Source organism: Catharus ustulatus, chromosome 3, assembly GCF_009819885.2.
Source record: "Catharus ustulatus isolate bCatUst1 chromosome 3, bCatUst1.pri.v2, whole genome shotgun sequence".
Lineage (NCBI taxonomy): Eukaryota > Metazoa > Chordata > Aves > Passeriformes > Turdidae > Catharus > Catharus ustulatus.
The window spans coordinates 50,605,315-50,626,601 of record NC_046223.1 but is presented as its reverse complement, the minus strand read 5'-3'; the positions used below and the strand labels follow the sequence as shown (position 1 = coordinate 50,626,601).

The following is a 21,287-nucleotide window of genomic DNA, read 5'->3' as shown; positions in this document are numbered from 1 at the left end:
GGACTGGTCTGCACATGGCCAGCTCTTCAAGCTGGCAGCCAGACCACAGAAAGAAGGAACATTGGAGAAATTATTTTGTTAGGGAAGTTGCATATCCTCCTTATCAGATCATCACCTTGAGAAAATGAAGGCACTGGATATAACTATTCTGAAGAGCTTTTAAAAGGCAGCCCTGGAGAAGTAAGTTAAACTAAAAAATAATAATTGAAAAAGAAAAGGCTCTAGAAGCCCACCGACACCCACCCCCATGCACTAGCACCCAGCACGCAGCCCCTGAACTGAATGACAGTCATAGAGAGTCTCCTTGCTGACCCACAGCTGATGGATGGGAGGGAAGAGGAGAGAAGGAAAGGGGAGAAAGGGAGAAAGTAAGTAAGCACCTATTTAATTATTAATTTTTAATATAGTCCACATTTTCTTGTATCTATATTGAAACTGAAATGCATATTTTGCCTTTATCCTCTTCTTGATGCTTAAAATCACATATTCTATTACTAGGTTTTCACATCAAAGAAAAAAGACATTTCATTTTAACTTATACACCATGCTGTCTACTGAACCAATAAAGAAGAAATCCACATTTCTAAAAGCTTGGCAATGTCTATGACATTTGACTCAATTTTTATCACAGTTCATGGGAGGACACACATTAAACTTCTGAAAAACAGCAAGGATTATGTACCTGACTCCCTGAAATTAAATTTCCCAAAGGATAAGCATTAAAGGAGGGAACAAGAGATTTTCAGTTCAGCCTTTTAATGTGTTCCCTAGGAAGACAAATGCAGTTCATTTCTTTGTTTTTTGGGTTTTTTTTCCTTACAGAGAGAAAATTATATATGAGAAAATACAGCAACAATTTGATAATCTCTATTTACTCTTGGGAAATAAAATACTTATATTTCTGAGACACACTTCAAAGGAACTAGAGCTATATTCCAGTTTCCTTTCTAATAAAAAAATTTTTATCCTTTAAGTGGGACTCTCCATATTTCATATGGAGGCATATTTTTTTTAATTATCTTGTAAATATCTAGAGCATTTAAGCATGAAAACTTGCATTTATATCTCCCAGTTTTTACAAAAATTATTGAAGATGGAAGTAGAATTCATAACTTCAGAACTACAGCTTGCTAATGTTTCAAAGTATCTTTAATGATTTTCCCATTTCATTTGAAATAACTACGCAGTTTTTTATTTCAGATTTTTTTCTTCTTTCAGATCACCTCTTTCAGAAATATAGTATACACTGAGCAAGTGAGTAAACACCAAACCAGCTGGTGGTAATAAAACACCTGATGGCATCATTTTTCACATTTGGGGACTAAAAACTCTCTTGCTCTGAGACTTTTTTTCTGTAAGAGTCAGCCTCAGGCTGGTTGGGCCAATCAGCCCTAGCAGCTGTGCCTGCAAAAAAATCTGAGGAAGGGGAGGCAGAGTGGGTTTACTCTGCAAACACTCATCCCTGTTCAACACGTTCACCAGGTGTAACTTATGGAGTTGTTAGTGAAGTTTTTCCAACAACAACCAGCAATCTGAATTCACTCTCTCCTGATAAGCTAAATAGCAATAGGAATGTGTGCACAGTCTCTGCTTTTCAGAAAGAGTTCTGCTATCTTTAGACAAACTGTATTAAGAAATGCCAGTAATTACCCAGCTCCTAACAAATGCATGTAAAAGCTAGGAGGAAATAAATATCTGCAAGAGAACTGGAACATCATCTTCAGTGAGAGAGCGATGCTGCCCCTTCCTTGTCATCCCAGCTGTGAGCTAAATTGCCCAGGATTTCACAATCTCAGTCAATTTCGTTCACAGCCGGCAACAGCAGCAAATTGCTTTCCAATGGAGACAGAACTTTACTCCCTCGCTGACAGCTTGAATGTTAAAGAGTAAAGAGGCAGCAAAAAGGGCTGAAAACTCTCAGAAGAAATATGGACAAGCGGCAGGGAGAGACAGTAAAACACAGAGGGAAATTAGAAGCAACAACAGTTTCTGCTCCCTAGCAGTGATACCCCACATAAAATTCATACTTACTGGACTATCAACATTTTTCTGTTATATCCCACAGAGAAAAACAGAACTACGTTTACTCCTCCAGGTTTTTCCATGGAGAGTTCCCAAACTTGCTTCTGTTTTTTTCGCCCAGAATGACACAGAATTGTTGGGGGTGATGTAGAAAAAAAATGAAGGCACACAAAGGACAAACAGAATTAACCTTTAAATCATTCTATAAAAGGTGATTCCCATTGGTAAGTAGATAATGGTTGCAATTTTTATTAGTTTCAGACTATAGCTCAGTACAGTAAAACAATATTCAAAGGTCAAGCCAGATATCCTAGTTTATGGGATAAACATTTTAAAAATGTGCCTTAGAATATTTTCATTACTTAGTGTATAAAATGACCAGACAATTTTACAGTTAGAGCCCCAAGTACTGAAATCAAAGGATGAACTCCTACTGATGTCAAGTACTTTTGATCAGGATTATTTTACTAGAACACAATCAATGAATTTTATTCCAGAGCTCATTATTTCTTATTCTTTTCTCTAATATCACAAGCATTCTTTAGGCATAGGAGACAGTTAGCTCTCAGCTTTTAATGTTAATTATGGTAATCTCTGTAGACATCATCACCTCTTAATTAATAATGTAGGCATAAAATATCAGTGCAGATTTCTATTGGGGTAGAACAGGTCACTGCCCTCTAGGGGGTTTTTGTGACAGCTTACTCTTTAAAGCCTTTTTTATAATTCAGTAATAAAAAAATCCCTAAGAATTGTATTTAAAACAAAAAGGTGTTTTATTTTGTGAATTAATTACAACAAGTAAAAAGATAAATTAAAGACTAAAAACAAAAGTGCTCTTCCTTGTACTTTTCAAAGGTAATTCTAATTTCGTACTGAACCAAATACACTCAACCAACTTCTTGTTTTTCACCTAATTAAATATGCATATCAATCAAGTAAATGCTCCTTTTCCCATAGAAGGAAATTCTGTGTTCCGTCAGCAAAATACTGCTCTAGTGCCTCCAAAAGGTAAAAAAGAAGCATCTCCATTTTGCCCTGGATCATTCTTCATTCACTCACCTATCTCTGTTAACATTTACTACAAAGCAGAAACACACATCTTATGTGATTCTCCTGATCATTCCCATTCAACACCTAATTTAGGTTATAACCTATATTACTGGCAGTGTTGTAGGAAACTGTCTTACCAACAAGCCACAAAATATCTGTGAATACTACATCACAAGTAGTGTTCCATTTGCAATCATTGAGAAACAAAACTAATATTTCCAAGCATGGGAGTCAATTTTCTTTTACCATTACCCTTATTTTTTCTTAGGGAAAAATCCAGTGATAATAGCAACATATTTGTCAACTTCCCAATCATTCCATAAACATGAATATGGAATATTTGTGTTTAATGGCCTATATATATATATATGTATATATATATGCATATAGATTTTATGCAAAAAAGGTACTAAAGAAACCTGTCAAAAAATTGTTGTCAGGACCCATGACTCCCATGACTACTCTCATGTAGTGACTCCCCTGATTGTGGATTGCTAATTCTGTATTTTCCTCCAAAATATTTTACAGCAATACAATACCACAGTTACAGATTAGCTATCATTGTTGTCTGAGGAATTCACTTGCACATTCCAGTTTATCTGCATTTTACATGCAAACCATGTAAAAATTACTTTTCTTTGTCAGATTTAAGAAATATGACTCACAAAAAGCACACACCTAAAATTAAACAGCCTGAAAATAGGAAACTAACTAGATGGCTTTTCCTATCAGAGATATTCATTTCCATAGCACCTAATTCTGCCAACAAGCATCATTGTCTTCAACATATTATTTAAGGATTTTGTCATTTCGGGTGTCACTCCCTCTCTTGCTCTTATGTAATGCCTTTCTTCTGAGAAATGCATATGTTTTTATATAAATAACAAGCTATACTACATTTACAAATTAGGAACTTCCACCTTTCACAGATGGAACTGAAACAGGGATAACATGGTCCAGATTGACAAATTTTCTGAAGTCATCTTTTCTTTCTTAGAGAAAAGATTACTCTAATTTACTTTGGAAAATTACTGCATCCTAAATGAATTCTCCTGCAATCTGAAGCCATCTTATTGCAGTAATATCTAACACAAAAGAGAAACTGATTGTTTTTTGGAGTTTTTTCCCCTGAATCAGATTTTGATAAAGGTGTCATTACATCTCCAAACTAAGTGAATATTAATGCCATGGAGGTATCAGTCATGACTCTTAGCTGTGGGAAAGGTCCATTTCACATTTACAAGAAATTAGTTCAAATCCTGCTGTGCTTAAAAACCACATTATATACTCTCCTACCTGAATGATCAACACGAATTCTCTAAATATAAGTTTAAATGTAAGTTTACTAAATTATGAGTGATATTTACATTGAATAAGAAAAATCTGATTCCTCTGAGCATTGTCATTAGCCTCAGCATAATGCAAAATTGGTTTTGACCTCAGCCAGAAGCAGGCTCTTCTCATCCTGTTGCAGTCCATTTAAAGCAGAAGCTTGTGTTTTATGAAGACGTAAGATGGCAGCAAAGCTCAGTGCAACTGTTTCTAATTGTGATTCAACAGAGGATAAATAAAATCAGTCCCAGGGCTCATATGGGATGCCCCTTTGACAGAGGAAAACCTTCCTTTCTCTTTAAGTCACACATGGCAGCCCTATTAACTGGAGCAACATTGAGGATGTTAAAATTAAAAATGTTCATTGATGAATCATTTCTTTCCAGCCTCCACCACTCTGTAAAGATCCTACAGGTGGTGACAGGACTCAGAATTTGTGGTCATAACGCTCCCACTGCTGCCTTCACTACAGCATGGAAAAAAGTAATCTTATCAAGAAAACCACGATCTGATCATACTCTGAGATTTAACTGTAAAAGCAGAGGGACTGGCTTTTTGCTTCTGTTTGGGTTTGGTTGGTTTTTTTTAATTTTATTTGGGGAAGATGGGGGTATATAGGTATTTTTAAAAATTTATTTATTTGGATCAATGTTCTTAGTAAGCCTCTGAATCAATAAATCCATTGCAAAGTAAAGGCATTTTCATCAGCTCACTTCAGCTGCTCTGTCAATAACAACAACAACAACAACAAAAACTTTAAAATAGCTCTAATTTTTGGGCTGCTTTATTATAACCAGCAGAACGGTGAATCTGCCCCCAGCTGTTAATAATTTAAAAAAGCATTTAAGGCTGAATATCTTCAAAGTATTAGAAGTAATTATGTGACAAGACTGTTACGGAGTATGCTTACTTAATATAGCTCAAAGAAATGAGATAAGAATTACTAAGATGTACATATAAGGTTGACTTTCAGTGAAGGTACGTGTGTGTGAGAAGGGAGTGAAGGAGAAGATCCCCATCTGCAAAAGACTACACAGCTCAGAAAATTTTCTTCAAATATTCTCTATCAGTATCTGCAGCTTTTTACTAATCTTTGAAACACATAGTCATGCAGATAAGGCAGCGTTAAATGGATCGCTGCTGCCTCTGGAAAGGAAGATAACTTAGCCTTTGGTACTTAGATATTCACTTTCTGACGGCTGTTCTTCTTTCTCAAAAAATTTCTCTGCCAAGCAAAGATTATTTGGGATTGACAAGTCTGCTCTGGAAAAACAAGATCTTTACTCTGATAGGATGCTGGAAACAGATGTTAAAGATCCACGTAACACTACAGTTATCAGGAGTACTATGTAACTTGAGGGGGTCTCAGGGAACAGATCCCACAAATTCCTACATGTGCCCGACGGTGTTTATGAATCCACGTCTTTCGAAAAGATACCAAGGGGAAGAAATATTTCCCTCACACACTGAAAGTCTATTGAGGAAAAGACAATTCCCCTTCCTACCCTGTGAGAGGGTGGAGATAAAGAGCACAAAGAGGAGACAAGACGGTGAATTTGGTGTAGCTGGCAAAGTGGTCTGGAGAAATTCACATAAAACAATACTAAGGCCTAATAAAAGTACAAGGTGGTTTGATTGCTTTAAAAAATGCATATTCCTTTGGGATAACTAACTGGTCTGTAGTGCATGTGGCATACCAGGATTGCCAGCATTCACACAACCACTATCAATCCACAAACTTCCTGCGGTATCAATTGACTGCAAATGGGGAAAAAAGCTACATAGGGTCCCAAATTCCTCAGTGCCACTTTGTTAACCACCAGCGCTCAGCATGTTGATCATCTGCAGCCCTAAAGGATGGGTGCCCCCCTTGACCTTTACCGTCAAGCCAGGAGGCTGTGGAACAGTAGACTCAAGAGAAGGCTATTGGATACAAACATTTTAAGGCTTGGCTAAGTTTTAGTATTTTGTTAAATACATGCCCAGAACCGGAAGTCATCAAAAGCAGCTGTCACTAATTGCACTGGCTGCCACACCAGCGACAACATGTTACTAGTAAGTTCTGTTGCTGGATTATATTATTTTTGTTTCCCAGGACATGTTCTTCAGTACAATCATCCCAAACCAAATACATAACATACATGTAATTTTACAAGCATACATAGACAAGCATTTGAAATTACTATCCAAAAATTGCCACAAAACTTTTTCAGATGTGATGCAACTTAACAGACCTGTACAGGGATCTGCTAAGCTGACATTTACTTACAATGAGGTGCTGAATCTTCTTTGTTAAAGTTTACTGTTACATACATACAAATATTCACTATTTCAAATGCAGTTTTCAGAAATGCCAGTGCAGATTTTCTGTTTGTAACATTTGACACCAGCCAAGCTCTGCACATTTTGCTTTTTACCTGGAGTAATGGATAGCTTGATGTCCTGCAATATTAAAATAGAAATCAGTTGTGTGTTTCATCTCATCAGTATGTCCAGAGACTTCAATCCAGTGTGCTATTGGGAGGCAGTAAACTCCATCTACTATGTTGCTCTGGTTGTAAACACAACTTCGATCATGGTGGGGCCCACTACCTAGAACAGAAGAAAGGACAGTTGCAGGCTGTGCATCTGGATAATCTTCACAAAAAACTGTGGGGAGATTTGAACTGAGCATTCAAAGCCAGGAGTGCTATTTGCTGCTTCTTCAAACTGCATTATTAACAAGTGAAATAGTGGCAACAGAAGCAGAGCCACAAAGCTAATGTTCAGCATTAAAATAAAATTTTGTAGATGATTTTTAAAAATGTATTTTAATTTAATTATTTACTTTAAAACCCCTACAATATTAAAAACTCCTAAATCACTTAGAATTTAAGGAATAATTAATGTCCTTTAAAGTCCTCATTTGATGTGTCACAGTATGTGACCTCAGTGTTTAATATTCTTGCTCAGTGACCTCTCTCTAGGGTACCAGTCTTGCTGTGTCTCAGACATGCCATGGCAACCTGACCTTGGTTCAGGCTGACTTCTAAGGAATTTGCCAAGATATGGGAAAGACCTCAGAGAAAGTTCAGAGGACAGCCATGCATGCTCAGAAAGGTAAAACCACAAAAGAAAGGTAGGACTGGTGACAGGATTTGCTACCAGCTTAAGGATTCAAGATGAAAAAAATCAAGGTGGAAAGGCATCAAAGCCCAAAGAAGGTGGCAGACAGCAACCTGGAAACAAGGCAGACTTGTTTAAAGGGGCAAAGAAGGGTGGTCTTCTTCCACCTCCTTCACAGCTGCCTGGCCAGCAAAGAGTCTTCAGATTCCTGTTGCAGACCAGACACATACAGGTATCTAGCAAAGGAGTTCATTAAATCCTGTGGTTTATGTTTGCAGACCAATAAACACCCACTTTGTTGTCTTCAAATGCATGTCTCACTTTCCCAAAGTGACCCACAGAGAGATGATCACAATTGCAAAGGAACCCCAACTACCTTAAATGACCTACTTTAAAGTAAGATTATTTTTCTTATGATTTTCCACTAATATTCATTACCCCCTCCTCTCCTCTTACAGCAATAGTGTGAGCTTTAGCCAGAAAACTGGTTTTTAATACCATGCCAGAGTAACCAGTTTGAATAGAAATGGGTCATGTCATCAATCAAAAGGTTACTAGCCTCCAAAAAGACAGCATATGTACATTCTCCCTCCCACCACCATTTTTACATGCTTATTGTAATATTAATTGCCACGTAGGGAAAATTATTGTGCAGATCAGAAGTGAACTAGTCTAGGGCTTGCTTAAGCCTGTTACATTTATACATTATTAATGATGTTAAAATATTTCTGAGAAAAATTATGCCCAAAGGAATATCTTCAATTTCACATTGCACGTAAATGCATGACCAGTTTTCAAGCACCACAGCCAGGGAAATTTGCTAGAGCAAGAGCATTTTGGGAGATGTATTAATGCAATGATTAGAGAGTAAGAATAACATTTAAGAGGAAAGCTCAAACCATCTCATTTCCAGATGACATGCAGGCCATTTTATCATAATTATGAAATATTATTATTTACCAAAGCAAAAAATAAGGCAGAAAACTATTTTCTCTTTCACATTGCTTAGCAGTTATGCTTCACAGTTTTTGACTATTTTGATTATAAATAAGGTAAGCAAGATCAGTACAGCTTCAGAAGCTACATACCTTACCACTATATTTTTATCTCACGTTTCTAATTGTTTACATATTCTTATCACTTTTAAACAATACGAGAAGACAACATCATACACCAACAAATACAAGTGTAACAAAATCTATGGATGTTTATATTTTTAATTAATGATTTCATGCATTCAGCAAAACAGCCATAAATATCACATCTTGCCTTCCCCATTCTACTCTCCAACAACTGTTTGTAGCAATGCACGCCACCATGGCCATGTCCTGCCATCACAAGGCTGTTTCTGATCCTGACCCCCACCTGCCCATGGTGTCCATGTCCTGTCCCAGCCTCAGCCTGCCCCCAAGGAGATGCCTGATGATCAGGTGCCCCTGGCTGACTGCTCCTGACTGCCAGTCCCATGGGACGTCCCTGCATTCCCCAGGGAGCTGCCAGCCCTCACTGCACCCTGGCAGTTTTGAACCATGTTCTCAGGATCTCTGGCTTTTTTGCTACTCCCAGCCCTGTGTTTCCTTGTGTGCCACCATGTGCTTCCTATTCTCCCATTTCCAATTGCTGCTGCTTGACATGTGTGCCCTTCTGCTACCTGACAGTTTTACAGATGATCATCCTTCTTCTCCAGCTTTAATTCTTGTCCCTTTTTTGCCTTCCTTCTCTATGACCTTCCTCCTTCTCTCTGCCTTCTTAAGTGCTGCAACCTCACCTTGTAATCTTACCACCTTCACCACCAATAATTCCCTTAAATAGCCTACAACTACATATGGAAACGGGGACAAGAGTAAGCTGTCATGAGATGCTTATTTTATTTGTTCCCTCAAACAGGTCTGATCAAATCTCATTCTGAAACACTTTCTTCTGTAATCAATATTTATCACTGTTCATTTTTCTGCACCACTCAGCCTCAGCCTTCCTGCTGTGGCTTCCAGTCAAAACTGCATCTCCAAAGGTGTGGTTCTAGTTTGCCTTCAATAATCAGGTAAACAGCAGCAGCTTGTACTCATATCGTATTTCATGAGAATTGCCTAGCTCTTTACTACTCCTTATGTTATACACTGATCTATGAATTAAACAACTTTGCTACTGAAATAAGACATCTGTCAACAGAATGCACATCAACATATTTTCAACATATACATATATATTCATATGAGATATATCTTCACACAGGAGAGAGAGAGTGCTACCATCTTCAATAAATACTAATTTAGGAAACACTATGATCAAAGTGGATTGTGTTCAGAAAGTTGATTGTTTTACACTCTTTAAGGGAATTATGAAAATCTGCAATTACCAAAAAAGATCAAGTTTCACTACCAGCTAATATCAACATTATTATACAAGTGCTTCTCACCACAGTTTGCTTCACAATATGCATTTAACAAGCAAGTTTCAAAATGAGAAAAAATTGTTGTTAGTCCACATCATGCTTCTGCTGGCACAATTTGTCACAGGAAATCCACCATATTTTGGATGCCATAAGACAACAATGCAATTTTTATAGTATTTCTACTTTTCTGTTCCTAGAGACAATAGTAAAGCTAAGAACATCAAATGTTTCATTCTACTGCTCATCTTTGAAAAAAAAGGAAAACGAACACAAATGTCCTTTGAGAAAGGGCTCACAAAACAGCAAATATGTGGTTTTACAGCTAAACCCATTTCTATATCAGTGTTTTTATTCATCTTGTTTTTATTTATATTCCAAGTGGCAAAACAGATTTAATTATTTATATTTGGGAAGCAAATACACAATCAACTGAAAACATATAAAATTCAACCATAAATAGGGATAAGTTAAATATTTGAATAGTAATGATCTTCCTGTTAATTGATCCTATTACTTGATGTTGGCTTTCCTAATTAAAGAAGAAAAGCATTTTGGAAGAGTTTATTAGAATATACAGGTCCTAGCTTAACTTCTATGATAGCATTTTTCTTCCCTTTAATAAGGCCCATACTTTTTTATTTAAAACCCATCTTTGTAATTCTTTACAGCAAAAAATGCTTATCTGAAAGAGAAAGATTAAAATAAGTTTCTAGGAATTAAATTATATCTTTTCATTGCTTTTGCTCTTGGTGCTTTGTACTGCAGATGGTTTTGCACAGAATCCACTGATGAAGGGAATTGCTGGAGAGCAAAGCAACCAAATAGCCCCACGCACAGCTCAAGCCTCACAGAGGGCTCTTTCAAAATCTGCATAACTGCAGTTTATGGCTCGTTTAATGCATATGCAGATGATCAAAGGATCATACAAATAACTAAACAAAAGAATAAAACCAAAGATCTCAGTATAACTGATAAATGGCGCTGGTAAAAGGAGGAGACCAAAATGAAGCAAAGAAAAACTTTGGTTTTGATCCTCCTTGAGCAGGGAAGTTGGACCAGATGACTCACTGTGGTCCCTTGCAACCTAATTAATTCTGTGGTTCTGTGAAAACCAGATATAGCTATAGGAAGTAATACAAGATGTGAAAAGATCTAGGACTGCAAGAAGGTAAAGAGAAACTAGAAGAGGATGTTCTGAAATTCAGTCTAAGGAGGTACAACCACAAAACACGTAGAAAAACCTGCAGTTACTATTTTATTACAGCTGTACTGCAGGGATGAAAGAAGTATATTCCAATAGCCTGCCAACAGCACAGACTCACCTTGATAAAGAAGACAACTGCACACAGATTGCACAAAAGAATGGAGAAATTACCAGCTTGATCTTTAAAGATAATAAACAAAATATGGGTCAATGACATTTCTTATCACTATTAAGAGTGGTGAACAAAAAATACATGAATAGATGAAAAAATAAGATTGCCTCTCCTACTGCCTCTGCAGAGCTCTTAGCAGCAAAGGCTCTGCTCAGCCACTGCTCTCCCAGCTACCAGCATGTTGCACACCTTGCTCAAAGTTTCAATTTTTTCTGTTCTGTGTTGTGTAAGGGCACAACAGCAGGCATAAAGGTGCTGTCTGCCTTAGCCTGACCCTAAAACACAGATACACAACTTCCAAACCCCAGTAAAGTGAGGGTGTTTCTCAGTTCACTGCTACCTCTTTAAAAACCGCAAGGCTACTTAGATAACCTTAGAGAAACATATTAACTACCTAACTAACTAACCAACCAACCCACACACTACAAGCAGCCAGGCAATTTTCAGATCACCTACTCACAAATCAATCAGAGCACAGACAAACTCCTCTAGTCTTTGTCATAAATTTTGCTTTATCAGCACACTTTAAGTGTCAAGTCAAAATTTTAACTTATGTCTAAATATTTAAGGAATTACATTTACTATATGAAATGAGGTCCTTTAACAAGGTAAATTAGTTTCTTAAGTTCAGGCTTAGAAATTCCTCTGGAAGAGTTTAACATTATAAGTACTCTGCAGGCAGATAAACAGGGAGGGGTCAAGGAATAAAAGACCTATTTAAAAAAACAGCAGTAGAAGAGGAAGTAAAGAAAACATACAAAAAAAAAATCTCCTACAAAATAAAGCACTTAAACTAATAAATTTTTGCTAGCTCGCTTATCTTTTATAACAAAATTACAACAAAGAAAAGTCTCAAGTCCTATTTTGGACACAATTCTCAATTATCTGAATGTGCTACTGCAGTCTTTTTATCACACATCATTCTAACTGAACTTCCTTCACTACACTCGCAATATTCAAATTTACTTACCCTTCACACCAGATTCTGTCACAAAGTCTCCCTGCTGCCTGTGAACAAAATTCAATCTCTGATGTTTTGAAATAGGATCTGTCTCAATCTTGCCAAGACTGAATTGCTATTGATTGTTAAAGAAACAGAGTTAGGGGAGGCTGAATTCCCCTCATTGGAACTGAGTGAAGTCAAGTTTTTGAGAGTTTGAATCTGCCATAGGCTCTGGAGTCCCACATTCCTCAAGTTTCAGCAAAGCTGAATCTGCCATAGGCTCTGGAGTCCCACATTCCTCAAGTTTCAGCAAAGCCCTCAGTAGCAACTCTTTATTTTTACAGCTCAGACAAATAGCTCCAATTCTGTATGCCGTGTATGAAGCCCTGCTCATGTGCCTATGAAAAACATACTTTGATTTTTAATGCTATCTTTTTCTGTTGTCAGTAAAGCATCTTCCCCTTAGACTATGTAAATGGTAGAGACTAATTTATTGTATTACTTGAATACCTAGTACTAATGTAAGGCAAAATTGTTGATTTGCCACAACTAGTTCAGTAGCTCCTTCTTAACTGGTTTGATTTCCAGAAATGTTTCCTTGCATTTGCAAGCCAAGAGGAGATACCCAAAAAGAAGAAAACTATTTGCATCATATACCACATGTCTATATTCTGCCAGACTTACAGCAGACTGTTTCCACTTCCCTTTTGGTACAGTGCATACACAGAACCATGGAAAAAAGTTTTAATTCTATCAAAATCCAGGATGAATTTGAGACTTTTTAGTCTTTTATATATCCTAAGAAAATTCTTCGATGGAATTATATTTTGAAATTATGCCAGAATTAAAACAAAATGGTTTACAAAAAAGCCATTCTCAACACTTAATGCTTTTAATTACAAGGCTTTTTTTTTAAAATTTTTCTTTTTTTTTAAATCAGATATAAGAAAATCAGAATTTTCAAAAGCAACTTTCAAAAACTTATTTTATTTGTCTCTCTAGGTCTGCTCAGGCCCAGGTGTTTTTCAGAGGGAACTTCTACCATACTAAGAGATTTTCACCAAATGCCTGGTTTAATGATGGAGATGTCAGAGAAAAGCAACTAAAAGGAAATTTTCCTCATGTAAAAAACAGTTTCTCTTCTGACAGATGGTAGAAATAAGACTAAAGGAAATACAGATGAGAGAATAATGGCTGATACCAACAAAATGTATGATCAAATACCATCTTTCCATTTGCTTTGACACTCTGCTGTACTGTCTACTACTGACTGCTACTTTTTATCACACCAGAAGAAAAGGCAGGAACCTAGTGATTCTGTGAGATTCTGTGTGAAATGAGCTACATCAAAAGTGCAACCACAGCAACACCTTCACCAAAATATCATCCCAGTTACTTATCACTTCTTAGTGTTTCTTGCCATTGAAAATAAGCTGTTGAGCCCCATCGCATGCTACCACCACTTGGAAGTGAGGGACAGAAAAATGGTAAATAGAGGATTTGCATAAACAATGCATTTATTGTAAATTTGCCACTATAACCACAAAGGCTTTAATTAGACTCTCATAGAAATCAGAACTGGCTTCTGATTATCTCTGTGGGTAGGAAGATACATGCCTGCCAAAGCCAAAAGAACACAAGTATATGTATTTGTTTTAATTCTTGTAATTTTGCAGTTTCACATAGGCCACTCTACACTGTTTTACTGACGTCTGATTGCCTGCTCAGTATAAGCTGCTTGATGCTGATAAGCAGACAGAAAATAATGAGAGTCTTGCTGCTATTTAATTGCACCAAAAGGCATGCTATGTATGTCTTGAGGGGGCTGAAGAACAAAACACCAGGAGCTACTACACTTTATAACTGAAGTTTATTTCCATTCATTAAAGAAATATTGGGTTGAAGAATTCAAAGTTATTCACTTTTACTCATTAAGTTTTGTCACATCTCAAAGGTTTTAAGGCATCGAACATTGTCCAGAAAGCAACAGCTTTGCAGGAACAAAATGCCTATGATGCACAATTATTCAACTATCACATAACTTGTGTTTTATAGTCATTTCTAGTCACCACCTACCTCAGAACAAGACCGGGATTGGGAAAATAATGAAAACCCTGGATTAGTTTCAAAAGCAGAGCAGATTACACGAAACACTAATGAAACATGCAAGTAGCTGCAAGGTGCTAGGCAGACACTGGCTATACACAGGGAATATGGCACCACCCAGTGGGAACAGCACTACATGAAATATCTGCATTAAATGAGCCATGAAGAAAAGTAACTCTTCAGGGTTCACAGGGCTTTTTTGCTTTGGTTTGGTTTTGTTCATTTTTAACAATGGAAATGCTAACTATTCTGGGGATCAGTAGATTAGTTTTGGAGGGAAAATTAAAAGAAAAAACCATGGATCTCAGTTACAGAAATTAACATTGTATCCAACTGTACTTCTCAGAATGGCCTCAAAAGAATTTTTATTCTGCCTATGGTGCTAAGGCTTAGCCCCAAGCATTTTTCATTCTGTTACAATCTCTCCATTGCAAATGGCAACTACACCTTACCTGACCATACTGCCTTAAAGAATTTCTGCCTTTTAATTAAGAAATTATACCTGTTTTGTTCAAAGAGCTGAAGTCAACAGTCAGATTGCTTGAAGTTTCAAGATACTTCAACAATTAAATTTTAATGCGCTTAACTATCACCGATGTTTTCAACCAATTGGATGCTAAACCCTTGAAACCTATGATTGAAATTGACTTCTGATATTTTCACTGATTGTATTACAATGATGTGGAAACCTTTAATTACTCCATAAATGTACTGATCTCTTGGTTTATATGAGCAACCTCCCAGGAGCATGAATTGGAAATGTTGGAAGGCCAACACACCACAGGATGAATAACATTAACAGTTTCTAAATTGCACTGTATTGTGTTGTTTTGTCTTGCAAACAAGACGTTTCCTTTCCTGTCCTCCTCCTTCCCCAAAACTAGAGATGGGGGTTTTTTTGGAAGGATTAAGGCTCTGCTCACCTGAACAAATTGCGAAAATATCAATTGACCCTGCTCTTGAGCCTCCATTGGTGATGTTGTATCTGTCAAGCTTCAAGTAAGCTCCATCTACACCAAATTAAGAGCTACACAAAAATCACAGAATAACAAAATGGTTTGGGTTGGAAGTGCCCTTAAATATCATCCAGTTCCAAGCCTCACCGCTCTTCCCCAGGGACATGTTTCAGTAGACCAGGTTTCTCAAGGCCTCATCCAACCTGGCCTTCAATACTTCATGGAAGGGGCATCCATAATTTTTCTCAGTAACAAAGGATCAACATCTTACAATACAAGCTTATGTATGTACTACAAGCTTATGTAGGTTTTATATAATTTATTTTTCCCCTTCCCAAAACCACAAAGTGTCAGTAGACTGTATTCCATCATCTCAGAATACAGTTTGGGGCATACCTCTAGTAAATTCCCTGTCCTTTTATGCTGCATGTTTCTTGATTAGTACCCACAGTTTATTTAGATTAAAGTAAGGGGATAAAGGCACAGATGAGTGTTCCATCATAAACTCACAAAAACAAATTCAAGCGTAAGTTTCATCTTGTATTTATTTAGTTTTGACAGTAGGCACAAAATACTTTTGGTTTCCAAGCTGAGAGATGTTTATGTCCAGTTTTGAAGAATCAACATCACAAAGTACACAGACAGACACAGGTGCAACTGGGAGAAAAAAAGGGACATACATTAATTTAGTCTTTTTTTTCTAAACATATTCCCAGATTCTAAAGCTCAGCATAACCAACTGTTTCCACAGCATATCACAAACCCTCCTGGACAGCAGGCTTCAGCTTTCACAGCAGGGAAGCAAGTGTCAGCCCTGAAGAAACCTCACACAGCTAATGTGAGCCAGAAATGCTCAATGGCTTTAAGTGACAGGTCCTGGGTGCACACCAGCAACATCTCCCTGGGACAGCAGAGGCAAGTATCTGATCCTTCAGGAGCACAGGGGATCTCATCTCCCACTTCATCCTCCTAGGGAGGGGACCTTGTTCCCTCCAGGCACAAACAATCTAGTGAATCTCACACAGGCCAAGCCTTGCCTGAAAGCTTTCTACCAAAAGCCACAGAACACTGGCTTGTGAATTTGACCCTTCTAGCCCACAGAAACAACTACCCTCACTTTATCTTTCAGTCCAATTCACTGCATTGGAATGGCAACAATTTGTACTCAAAATATATGATACAGTAGATGCTATACTATTGTAAAAACCATATGCACTGCTTAATTAAAAAACTGAAGTAATTTTCTTAAATGCAGCACATGATTTCAATATCCAGTATATGTAAACATCTGACATCCATAACTGGACTAGAGTTTCTCTGGTTACAAATGAATGTCTCAACTCATAAACTTAGAGCAAGTATCATTCTGCACTTTCCTCATAAACACATTTTCAAAACTGCAAATGTTCTGCAAGTGCTAAGTGCAAAAGCACATTTTAATTCTAAACATGCAGGATACTAAAGAGACAATGTACAGCATTTGTTTAGCACAAAAAAATCTTTTCTTTAAGAAAGGAGTTGTCTTTTCATGCTGTGATTTTCATAAGAATAAACAGATGACAGCCAAAACTTTCATTGATCAACAGTTAAAAAAACAAAAACCAAAAAACATTAAAATAAATTAGATTTAAAAGAACTGCAAGTTTGTTCAGTTATTGGATAAGAAAACATCCTTAGGCTCCCTTCATGTAATACATGAAGAACAATAAATTTCAAGGTTTAAGCAAATTTGTGCTTTCCTGTAAATATCAATTGAGGAAAAACATGGCTGACATGAGTGACTAATTAAAAAACTCTTCTACATTTAGATGATATGTTTTCTATCATTCCTGCTAAGCACTGAGCTCAGCCTCTGGAGCATTCACAATTACAAGAACAAAATTCCACCCAGGTTAATCCTGAAACCGCAAATCTGCCAAAACACAATATGTTTATTACTCTGGCTGTATTTCCTAAAAGTGCTCCCTGAAACAGACAATAATTTGAGCTACCACTACTTCCAAACCAGAGAATAACCATCAACATTACAACTGCTGATTCTCTGTAGCTATTCTCTTATTATTATTTCTATAAAATTCTAATTATTTCTAATTCTACTATTATTTCTATAATGTGCATGGTGAGGACCACTTTATATACCGGTATCATTGCCATATTATGTACAACTTGGCACCTTCAAAGAGACCCAATTCTGCTTCCTTGGACAGATGTAAAGATTTTTATTCCATAAATTCACTTTTCCTGCAATTCTGGAAAAGAAAAACATGGTTAAAACAGGCAGAACATACCATTTGTTTTAGCTGCTAAACAAAATAATTATTACTGCATGATGTACATAGTCCTTCATGATGTAAACTTCTGTGAATGGAGCATTAACACAAAGCCTTTTATTAGCATAAAGGACAAACAAACGCAACAGTTATGACAACATGCATGTTTTAGTCTACATGACAGAAAGGCAGTTCAGAAGTGTGGTACATAATCTTAAAATGGGTGAAGAGCAACTGCTCTACAATGTGTTATTTTGGTACATGGATTATTATGCTATGAGTCAAAAAAATACCCTCACAAATTACCAAGTGATCTGTCTTCCTTTCACTAGGTCAGATCCCTTCCTCAGTAACAGGAGGTATATCCAGAGCTTCATTTGACTCAGCAGTCAATTGTCTGAGTACTCTCTTGCTTTTAAAATACTTAAATATACTAGAACAGCACACAGAAACCGACTAGAGTTATCCAACACTTGAAAACGCATAGCAGGAGGAAAACACGGTGGAAGTACTACTGAAACAGCAAGCCTGGAAATGCTGCAACCGAACTTCTCCCTGTGTTTTTCGTTAAGAAATCGAAATAGTAATATTTACTTGAAAAGGCCATCTTGACATCTCACCTTAGCGAAATGAAATAACAACCTAAAACATAGTGTATACTAGGAGATCCTAAATTCTTTACTTCTGGGGCAAGAAAAAAACAAAACAAAACATCATGACAACGGATGCCTAAAATAAGGGGGGGGGGGGGGGGGGGGGGGGGGGGGGGGGGGGGGGGGGCAAAAATGAAACTGTTTTAAGTAACTTTTATCAACCTAGAAAGGCAGCCTCCTTGTGCATTCACCCGCCTCCATCACACGGTTAAAGACTACTTTTGTTGGCGAGAACTCACGTCACGCCACCAAGCCCGGGCGGCTCCAGCTGCAAGCACAGCCCCGGCAGCTGCCGGCTCGGGCAGGGCCCGGCCAGCGGGACTCGCGGCGGCCGCGCAGGGGGCGGGCGGGGCTGCCGGGCGGACAGCGGCCAGAGCCCTCCCTCAGCCCGGCTGGGCCGGCACGCCCCTACGGCGGGAGCGCCGGGAGTGCGCGGGACGGCGCGGGGTCCCCTCCGTTACCTTCCCAGAGGAAGTGGCCGCCCTCCCGCCGCAGGAACTTGTACCAGAAGGGGCTGGCGGCGTCCTCGTCCGGCAGCGCCACCTCGGCCAGCCACAGCGCGGGCTCCTGGGCGGGCAGCGGGGCGCTCGGCCGCGCCCGCCTCATGGGCACGGCGCGCCGCGGGTCCCACTCGCCCAGCTCCGGCCGCGACCCGGCCACCAGCAGCTCCGCGCCGCCCTCCGTCACCCGGGCGGGCAGCACCACGCCGAAGCGGAACAGCATTTTACTGCCGCACGATGGACCTGCTTTAAGGAGGCGCTGTGCTACTGCTGCAGCACGGCCGGGAGCAGAGCCGCCGCTGGGGGGCCGCCCGGGCCCGCCCTTCCGCCGGGGCCGGACACCGCCCGTGCCCCAGACACCGCCCCGGTCACCGCCCCTGCCCCGGACAGTGTCCCCGGCCCGGACACCGCTCCCGCCCCTTCGCCCAGCGGTGATTCCTTCGGTCGGGGCTGTTCCCGGTGCGGTTGTTTCGGGCGCTTGGCTGCTGCACGCACGTAGCGGAAGAAGCTTCCCCTCCGAAAGTAGCGTCTGGGAGTTCAAACAACACCGACCCCCGATCGCCTCCTGAAGTGAGGATAGAAAATCCTCTCCGCAGCTAAACGCTGGCTCTCCTGGTTGCCAAAGGCGACGTGTCATTTTAACAAGGATTATTGCTGCTTTTAAAGGATGCCACTGCAATTACTCCCAAGAGCCCAGGCTTAATTTAGCGCAGCAAACACATCATTAAAAATTGCCATACGTGCAGCTACAAACAAGGACTGGCTGCAAATAACGCTTTAGTGTTCATGAAGTTTGTGTCTTCCCCGCTGACAGCCAGCCATTCGTGGTGAGGAAAGAAATGTGGAATGCTGAGGGAAGTTAGAAAACTTTTTTTCAAAAATCTGGAGTTCACTGCACGCTTTCTGTTTACAGCCAGAAGGGGGAAACTTGGCACCTCCTACGCGTAGCAATACTCGGGACTTAAAAAGACTGAGGAAGAGGATGCAATCCAACCATTTACAGGGCGGTCCCTGCTTGAATACGCCCATTTCAGAAGCTTTTAAGGACAGAAACAGAGGAGTAGTAACTTTATTTAGGTCAAGTTCTGGGAACAGGATGAAGGCCTTTGAATGAGTCAAAAGAAAGCCTGCTTCAGAGGATGGCTGTTTGTTTCCTTTATTCAGGGGTGATGACACTCAAGTGTTATGTGCTGCCAAATTTATTTTTAAGAGTGCATTAGCTAGTTTTCACTGATACTTACTGAACTTTTGTAAGTGATATTCCACCACTTTTCCAGATGTAACCAAAGCAAATGGAATTCTCGCTGTCCTCCATTTCTGCTGGCTTCACTGCAGTACTGCTGCCTTTGTGGAACAGTGCAGTACATTTTAATATTTGTTTTTGCTCAGTCTTACAGTCGAGCTGCCTATACCCTATCTCTTTTTTTTTTTTTTTAAATATCTATATTTTTACCATACACCTTCATTTTAGCAGCATGGACGAGACAGAGGATAAAACAGGGGTTTTATCCTAAAGCTCAGGCATGACAGAAGCCCTAAAACCATCCCAGCATATTGTGTCTACATAAAACTATATGTTTCTGTTAGTCCAGTCACAGTCTCAGCTAAGAAACTCCAGGATCCAATACTACATCTGATGGACAGCTTAGTCCCTGGCTGTTGTCTAAGCTCCAGTGTAAAGAAAAACCAGCAACATCCATCTTTGGACAAATCTGAACTGCTTTATACCTGTAAATACTGAGTCCTCATCTTAGACCTGTAAGCCTTGTGGAACAATAAAAAATTGTTCTGTAGACTCTGATGTGTCAAGTAGTATCTTTTTTTATCCCCTGTTAGATTTGCATTATCTGTGATTTGTCATCTTCTAAACTGGAATTTCAGCTGGAGTAAAGGCAGGGGAGGTGGGGAAGAGTTCTATTTACTATTAGTATTTGGGATTGAGGGAGTTGATGAAGTACTTCTACAGTTGAGCCACTGCCATAACCCTAAATTTAGTTTTAAGTGTCACCCTAAGCCTCTTAAGGAATTAACAATAGTTTCCTTTGCCAAAATGACCTGTTATTCTAGTACTGCCTGGCCAGTGCTCTTCCTCTACAGTCCTTAACACTATTCTGATTTCCCTATAATCCAGTCATCTTTTGCAACCACAAATTAAACATGACTATTTCCTTTTTTTTTTCCCCCCCACTATAGTAAGTCCTCAATCCAACTTGGCAAGCCTTGCAGTTCCCACAAAAAGCTTTGGCACAAAGGAGCAAAACCCTAATAATCAAGTTGTTTTTAACTCTCACAAAAACTACTGTCAGTTGTTGATTCCTGTGGGAACAAACTACCATCTTAGTGGTCTGTCTGCATTGTAATAATAAATGCTGTGCATTTGTGCCCCTCACAGCTGTTTAGGATCTCTCAGTGTACTTGACTTACAGCAGCCACTTGCTGAGTGGAAGCCTGGACTGACCTCAAATCGAACACTGAACTAGCAACACAGTGAGGCTTAGTGCCAAGTTTATTTTAAAGCCTTCAGTTTATTGTTGCTGCTGTTGTCCCAGTCATTTGATAGAGCTGTTTGTAACTGGCAA

The 21,287-nt window shown here is 39.0% G+C and overlaps 1 protein-coding gene across 10 annotated transcripts in view; it reads right to left on the bottom strand.

Moving 5' to 3' along the window:
* EPM2A (EPM2A glucan phosphatase, laforin) overlaps nt 1-20,633 on the bottom strand; it is a 38,494-nt gene extending 17,861 nt beyond the window's left edge. The window contains exons 1-3 of one of the 10 annotated variants that reach the window (XM_033054636.1): nt 18,670-18,756; nt 15,796-17,534; nt 6,825-6,999 (exon numbers count right to left, since the gene is read on the bottom strand). In XM_033054636.1, coding sequence (XP_032910527.1) covers nt 6,825-6,886 — 62 coding nt within the window. In that variant the 5' untranslated portion in view covers nt 6,887-6,999; nt 15,796-17,534; nt 18,670-18,756. Of the gene's footprint in view, nt 1-6,824; nt 7,000-12,250; nt 13,023-15,252; nt 15,349-15,795; nt 18,294-18,669 lie in introns of those variants that run through there. The other 9 variants (XM_033054637.1, XM_033054633.1, XM_033054635.1 and 6 more) reach the window with 9 other exon arrangements.
* Nucleotides 20,634-21,287: the final 654 nt, after the last annotated feature.